General features: G+C 41.6%; 1 protein-coding gene across 1 annotated transcript in view; it reads left to right on the plus strand.

Annotated features, from left to right (window-relative positions):
- The window catches only part of LOC135113113 (tryptophan 5-hydroxylase 1-like), a 36308-nt gene that overhangs the window by 27137 nt on the left and 1671 nt on the right, over positions 1-7500 (plus strand). Inside the window, exons 7-16 of the mRNA XM_064028164.1 lie at positions 1115-1182; positions 1548-1598; positions 2168-2266; positions 3207-3253; positions 3473-3608; positions 3958-4084; positions 4261-4299; positions 5111-5301; positions 6004-6160; positions 7386-7500. The exon at positions 7386-7500 is cut by the window's right edge and continues 1671 nt beyond it. Coding sequence (XP_063884234.1) covers positions 1115-1182; positions 1548-1598; positions 2168-2266; positions 3207-3253; positions 3473-3608; positions 3958-4084; positions 4261-4299; positions 5111-5301; positions 6004-6160; positions 7386-7466 — 996 coding nt within the window. The 3' untranslated portion in view covers positions 7467-7500. The remainder of the gene's footprint in view (positions 1-1114; positions 1183-1547; positions 1599-2167; positions 2267-3206; positions 3254-3472; positions 3609-3957; positions 4085-4260; positions 4300-5110; positions 5302-6003; positions 6161-7385) is intronic.

Genomic DNA, 7500 nt, shown 5'->3' on the forward strand with positions numbered 1-7500 from the left:
GGAAGACCCTCAACGAGCAGGAATGAGGCCAATGTTGAGCGTGTCAAGCAGATGGTGCGTGACGATCGTCGGTTGACTGTTCGAAAGATCGCAGATGAGCTTGGCATGAACCACAACAGCGTGTGGAAGATTATCACTGAAGATCTGGGCATGCGGAAAGTCTGTGCGAAGATGGTGCCGAGACTCCTGAACGATGACCAGAAGGGACGACGCATGCAGGTGTGTCAGGACATCCTCGAGCGTCTGGAAACTGAACCAGACTTGCTCAGGAGAGTCATCACCGGCGATGAGTCCTGGGTATTTGAGTACGACCCGGAGACCAAACGCCAGAGCCTTCAATGGAAGAGTCCGGCGTCGCCACGGCCGAAGAAAGCAAGGCAGTCCAGGTCCAGCTTCAAGGTCATGTTGATCGCTTTCTTCGATGTGAGGGGCATCGTCCACTGCGAGTTCTTGCCACAGGGCCAGACAGTCAACCAACATGTGTACAAAGAAGTACTGCGGCGTCTGCTTCGTGCAGTGCGCGAGAAGAGGCGGGAGTTGTGGCAGGGCAACTCGTGGCTGCTTCACCACGACAATGCGCCTGCTCACAATGCCCTGAGCATCAGAGAGTTCTTGGCCAAGAAGAACATCGCCGTGCTGGAGCAACCGCCCTACTCACCTGACCTCGCTCCGTGCGACTTCTTCCTCTTCCCCAAGCTCAAGGAGGTCATGAAGGGGACCCGTTTTGATGATGCGGACGACATCAAAAAGGCCGTGACGACGGAGCTGAGGAGCATCCCGCAAGAATCCTTCCAGCAGTGCATGCAAGCCTGGCAGAGAAGGATGGACAAGTGCATGCGGTGCCAGGGGGATTACTTCGAAGGAGATAACCTATAGTTTGTAGCCTGGATGTGAAATAAAACTTGTGTGGCACCAGTCCTGGAACTTTAATGACACACCTCGTACATACATACATAAATAGATAAATAAACACACATGAATAAATATGGAAATTCTATGTAAATATGTATATTAAATCTCTCTCTCTCTCTCTCTCTCTCTCTCTCTCTCTCTCTCTCTCTCTCTCTCTCTCTCTCTCTCTCTCTCTCTCTCTCTCTCTCTCTCTCTCTGCCAGGGCTTCAAAGATCCAGTCTACAGGAAAAGAAGACAAGTTTTCTACGACCTGGCAATGAAGTACAAATAGTAAGTCATAGTACCAGTAGTAGTAGTAGTAGTAGTAGTAGTAGTAGTAGTAGCAGCAGCAGCAGCAGTAATAGTGTGGTAAATAACTTGTTTTATATATATATATATATATATATATATATATATATATATATATATATATATATATATATATATATATATATATATATATATATATATATATATATATATATATATATATATATATATATATATATATAATACTAAAATAATTTCTCTCTCTCTCTCTCTCTCTCTCTCTCTCTCTCTCTCTCTCTCTCTCTCTCTCTCTCTCTCTCTCTCTCTCTCTCTCTCTCTCTCTCTCTCTTCTCTTCTCTCCCTCTCCTCCCCCCACCACCCCACAGTGGACAGGAGATCCCACGTGTGGAGTATACCAAGGAGGAGATCTCAACATGGTGAGTGGATCATTGTGGATCACAGGATGTGGATTTTGTAAATCGCTGTCTTTCCTTCACTTTTTATTTATTTGTTTTATTTATTTTATTTTTATTTTATTTATTTATTTATTTTATTTATTTATTTATTTTACTTTATTTTATTTTTATTTATTTATTTCTATTTATTTATTTATTTATTTATTTATTTATTCATTTAGTTTTTTTTTCCCTCTATGTATTGTGTTTTATTTTAGCGGTGTGGTTGTCAGTACGTGGGTATTTCATTCTTGTGCTATATTCTTTCTTCCTTATTTTGTTTGTTCTTCTACTTTCTTATTTTCCCTTTTCCTTCTTCATTTATTCCTTCCTCCATTCTTGTCTTATAGTCTTCCTACTTCTTTCATAAACATAACAACAACAACAAACAACAACAAAAACAACAAGAAACACTTACTACCACCACCACGACCACCACCACCACCACCACTACACCTACCACTACCAATACTGCTACCTCTCCTACAACTACTAATACTAATACTCCCTCACCACCACCACCACCACCACCACCACCACCACCGCCGCAGGGGCACAATCTTCCGAGAGCTGTTCAGGATGTACCCCAAATACGCATGTCGGGAGTACAACAGCAACTGGCCTGACCTTGTGAAGTACTGCGGATACAGGTAAGCTCGGGGCCAGGTAAGGTCAGGGGCACTTAAGGTCAGGGGCAGTTAAGGTCATAGTTAGTGTTCAAATGGCAGTTAATGTTAGGAGTGATGGTTCAGAAGACATTTAAGTCAGGGGAAATTTAAAGTCACGTGATTAAGGGACAGGTGTAATTAAGGTCACGTGATTAAGGGGCAGGTGTAGTTAAAGTTAAGATTGTTATTAATTAAGGTTATAAGGGTGGTGCAGGTGTGACTAAGGTAGAAAAATTATTAATGAACAGGTTTAATTTACATGACAGAATTAATTAAGTACATGTAAATGAAGATAGAGATAAATTAATATACAAGTCAGTTTAGATAAAATTAAAAAAAAAATAATAATAATAATAATATCCACCTGAATTTTAGCCAGGTTAATTAAGGGACACTTTGATGAATGCCGCCAGGTGATTGCATAATATTAAGCGTGTTTGAAGGTCTGTAATTAAGGTGACCGGGGTGAGTTACGTCAAAATAAATCAATTCATACAAAAAAAAATAGACTCATAGAAAGGAAAGTGAAGATTAAAATTTAAGTTTAACTAATACATGTAATATAAAAGGATGTTGAAGAAGGGGAGAGATAAATGAAATAAATAGAAAAGTCTAGGCTAAACTAACGTAAATAATGAACAAAGAATAATAGAAGAAGAAGGAAGGTGAATGAAATAAATAGGAAAGTCTAGGCTAAACTAATGTAAATAATAGAAAACGTGTTAAAAGAAGGAAGATCAATAAAAAAAGCAGACAAATTTGGGATTAACTAATGTATATAGGAGAAGAAAAAAGAAAAAGAAAATACTTAACTAACATTACAGTGAAAAAAAATGGAAAAGTAGGAGAATCAGAAGAATAATAAATAAAAAAAAAAAAAAAAAAGATGAACATTAACGTGAAAATTTTCCTTCACACGCAGAGAGGACAACATTCCACAGCTGGCCGATATTGACAAGTACCTGAGACGTGAGTACATTAGAGGGACCCTTTGCAACAAGATCAGACAGACTTTTTTTTTTTTTTTTTTTTTTTTTTTTGGTGGGTGGGGGAGGGGGAGAGGGAGGAAGGGAGGTGTGTGTGGGCATATTCTGTAAAGGGATTGCCACGTGTAGGCCTGACGGTAACTTGCATTCTCTCTCTCTCTCTCTCTCTCTCTCTCTCTCTCTCTCTCTCTCTCCCTCACAGGCACCACGGGGTTCATGCTTCGCCCCGTCGCTGGCTACCTCTCCCCGCGCGACTTCCTTGCTGGTCTTGCCTTCCGAGTCTTCCACTGCACTCAATACATCCGCCACTCGTCAGACCCCTTCTACACCCCTGAGCCGTGAGTTACCTGCCTCCAGCACATGTCACACACCTGCTCTGACCTCACTACACTTGTTCTGACCTCATTACACCTGTCATGCATCTATCATCAGCCTCGTTAGGTCCAGTAGGGCTGTTGCTGTCTGTTCTTTTCTTTGTACTCCTCCTCCTCCTCCTCCTCCTCCTCCTCCTCCTCCTCCTCCTCCTCCTCCTCCTCCTCCTCCTGGTATAGCCACATAGACAGCCTCGTTGGGACCAATAGAGCTGTTGTCTTTTTTTTTCCTTTGTCTTCCCTTCGTATATTTTCCTTCCTTCTATCCTCCCACCATCATCACCACCACCACCACCACCACCACCACGCCTTCCAGGGACTGCTGCCATGAGCTGCTGGGACACATGCCCATGCTGGCCTGCCCCTCCTTCGCCCAGTTTTCCCAAGAGATCGGCCTCGCTTCCCTGGGCACCAACGACGAGGATCTTATGAAGATTGCCACGGTGAGAGAGAGAGAGAGAGAGAGAGAGAGAGAGAGAGAGAGAGAGAGAGAGAGAGATGGTTTGGTCTATATTATTGTACTTAGAGTATTAAATTTTGCTTTCATTGACTAATTCACTATTGTTTTTCCTCCTCCTCCTCCTCCTCCTCCTCCTCCTCCTCCTCCTCCTCCTCACAGCTGTACTTCTTCACCGTGGAGTTTGGGATGTGCAAAGAGGTAAGAATGATAACCTAACTTGACCTAACCTAACCTAACCTAACCTAACCTAACCTAACCTAACCTAATCTTATCTAATCTGACCTAACCTAACCTAACCTAACCTAACTTGACCTAACTTGACCTAACCTAACCTAACCTAACTTGACCTAACCTAACCTAACCTAAGCTAATCTAATCTAATCTGACCTAACCTAACCTAACCTAAGCTAATCTAATCTGACCTAACCTAACCTAACCTAACCTAACCTAACTTGACCTAACCTAACCTAACCTAACCTAAGACTAAGAATATAAAAAAAACTCAATCTTCCTCTTAACTTATATGCTGTTTTTTCTTCCTCACTTATGAATGTTTGATATTTTTTTTTTTTATCGTAGGAAAATAAGAATGTTAAACGAAGTGATTGGTAATGATGATGATGATGATGATGATGATGACGATGATGATGATGATAGTGATGGTGATAATGATCGTAACAGTGATGATAATGATAGTGATTATAATCGTAATAGTGATGACAGTGATGGTGATCATGATCGTAATGGTGATGATAGTGATGGTGATGATGATAGTGATGATGATGATGATGATGAAAGTGATGGTGATGATTAGCTGTTTTATTCCCCCCTCACAGATTCACCAATTTACTGTTTTCGTCAAATTTTGTAGCAGTTTTCCTTTATTTACATCAGTTTTACACAAGAATCTATTTTTTTCTAACAATTACACTTACTATACACACACACACACACACACACACACACACACACGTCAATAAACTCACCCCTCCTTCATCGCCTCCTCCAGAAGGGCAACCTGAAGGTGTACGGGGCGGGGCTGCTGTCGAGCATTGGGGAGTTGAGCCACGCCGTGTCGCCCGCAGCCAAGACGGAGCCCTTTGACCCTGACACGGTGTCCAAGGTGCCCTGCCTCGTGACCACCTTCCAGGAGCAGTACTTCTACACAGACACCTTCGAGGAGGCCAAGGAGAAACTCAGGTAAGGGGAGGGGAGGGAGGGAAAGGTGAAGGGAAGAAGGGAGAGAAAGGTGAAAGAGAGGAGAGGAGAGAAAGACGAGGGAAGGAGGGAGAGATAGATTAAGGGAGGAGGGAGAGAAAGATGAAGAGGAGGGAGAGGCAGGTGAAGAGAAGGAAGGAGAGAAAGGTGAAGGGGATAAGAGGAAGATGAAAAGAAGGAGGGAGAGACAGGTAAGGATAGAAAGGTGAAGGGGATAAGAGGAAGATGAAAAGGAGGGAGAGACAGGTAAGGATAGAAAGGTGAGCGGGACGAGGGAGAGAAAGTGAAGGGGAGGAGAGAGGGAAAGATGAGGAGGCCAAGGGGAGGGAGAAGGCAAAGGAGGTCCGGTGGAAGAATAAAGAAGAAAATGGAGGCGAAGGGAAACATGGAGAAATTTGGTGGCTAGGAGATAAGGAAACTGAGGTGAGAGGAAGAAGAGGAAAGGAAAAGAGGGAAAGAAATTTACTTGCCAAAGAAATGAAGTAGAGATGAGAGGGAAGAAGTAAATGATGTGGCTAGAAAATAAATGAGAAACTGAAGTGAATGGCGAAAGAGGAGAAGAGGTAAAAAAGAAAAAAATTTAAGGGTATCAAAAAGTAAAGAATTTGAGACAGACAAGCAACTTTTTGAACTCTTAATACCCCAACATCACCATCAGTCACCACCACTTGTCCTCCCCTACAGGTCCTACGTGTCCAAGATCCAGCGGCCCTTCGGTGTGCGCTACAACCCGTACACTCATAGCGTGGAGATCCTCAGCAACGTGGAGAAGATCGCGGCCCTCGTGTCAGAACTGCGCGGCGACCTCTGCATCGTCAGGAACGCTCTGGAGAAGATACACGTAAGTCACCCCTCCTTCCTCACCTCTCCTCCCTCCGAGCTGCCCGTTTTCTGTTGTGGTGGTGTCCCCGTGTGCTGTGAACGGGTTTGGTGTACGTTTTCTTTTGGGAGATCATTTTTTGTGGTTTTTTGGTTAAGTTTTGTTTAGCTTCCCGTGTAATTAATGTTCGGGTTACGCTTCCTTTTCTTTCCACAGTTTTTTTTGGGGGTATTATTATTATTATTATTATTATTATTATTATTATTATTTTATCATTATCAAACGTGGGGACCGCTAAACGCAAAGCTATCTTCGGTAACACTTAATTGCTAAAGGATTTCTAACTTTTTCATTCTAAATTTACCTTCAGTGCGGTAACTTGGGTCTGAAAAGCCTTCTAAACATACAAAGCTGACAGTATCATATTGTGGCTCGCTGTCCACACACACACACACACACACACACACACACACACACACACACACACACACACACACACACACACACACACACACGTATACACAACACAAACACCGATAAAGAAATGAACAAATAAAAGTAGACATATTTTTCTTATTTGCTTTAGGTAGTGCCAGAGTATAACCTGTGCGAGCTACATGTAAAATTAGCGAAAGTAGAAGTACATAGAGCGGCCACACCCACAAACACTGATAAAGAAATGAACAAATAAACGTATACATTTTTTTTTTTTTTTTTTATTTATTTATTTTTATTTTTATTTATTTTATTTATTTATTTATTTATTTTATTTATTTATTTTTTTTTTTTTTGTCTAGACAGTGCCAGTGTATAGCCTGTGTGAGTTACCTGCAAAATTAACGAAAGTAGAAGTACATTAAGCGGAATCTGTCTTGTTCTGCAACGGCTTCTAAAATCAGCAAAGACGCTATCCAGCCAACGAGAAGCCAGCCTCGGTAATGAGTAATTAGTGGAGCAGGGACCTTAACCACCACGAATTGTTTATTTATTTATTTATTTTATTTATTTATTATATTTTTTTTTTCATTATTATTATTATTAGGTATATGGGAGTCATTCTTCGTTTTCTTTAGTTACCTTTGTTTTCCATGTGATGTGTAAAGGAGTCGTCGCTCGTTTTCTTTTGGTGACATTTTGTGGGACCCTTAATTAAAGTTCAGATGAGGGTTTGACGTAAGGTGTAGAAGTTATTGAACTACTACTACTACTACTACTACTACTACTACTACTACTACTACTATTTCAGGACACAGATGATAACGTGGACATTGAGAACATAACCAGCATCCTCACTTCAGCACTTAAGACCAACGACTCCAAGGTGTGAGGTAACCCTTTCTTCTCTCTCCACTCTGCTCTCT

This window comes from Scylla paramamosain, chromosome 25 (assembly GCF_035594125.1).
Source record: "Scylla paramamosain isolate STU-SP2022 chromosome 25, ASM3559412v1, whole genome shotgun sequence".
Taxonomy (NCBI): Eukaryota; Metazoa; Arthropoda; class Malacostraca; order Decapoda; family Portunidae; genus Scylla; species Scylla paramamosain.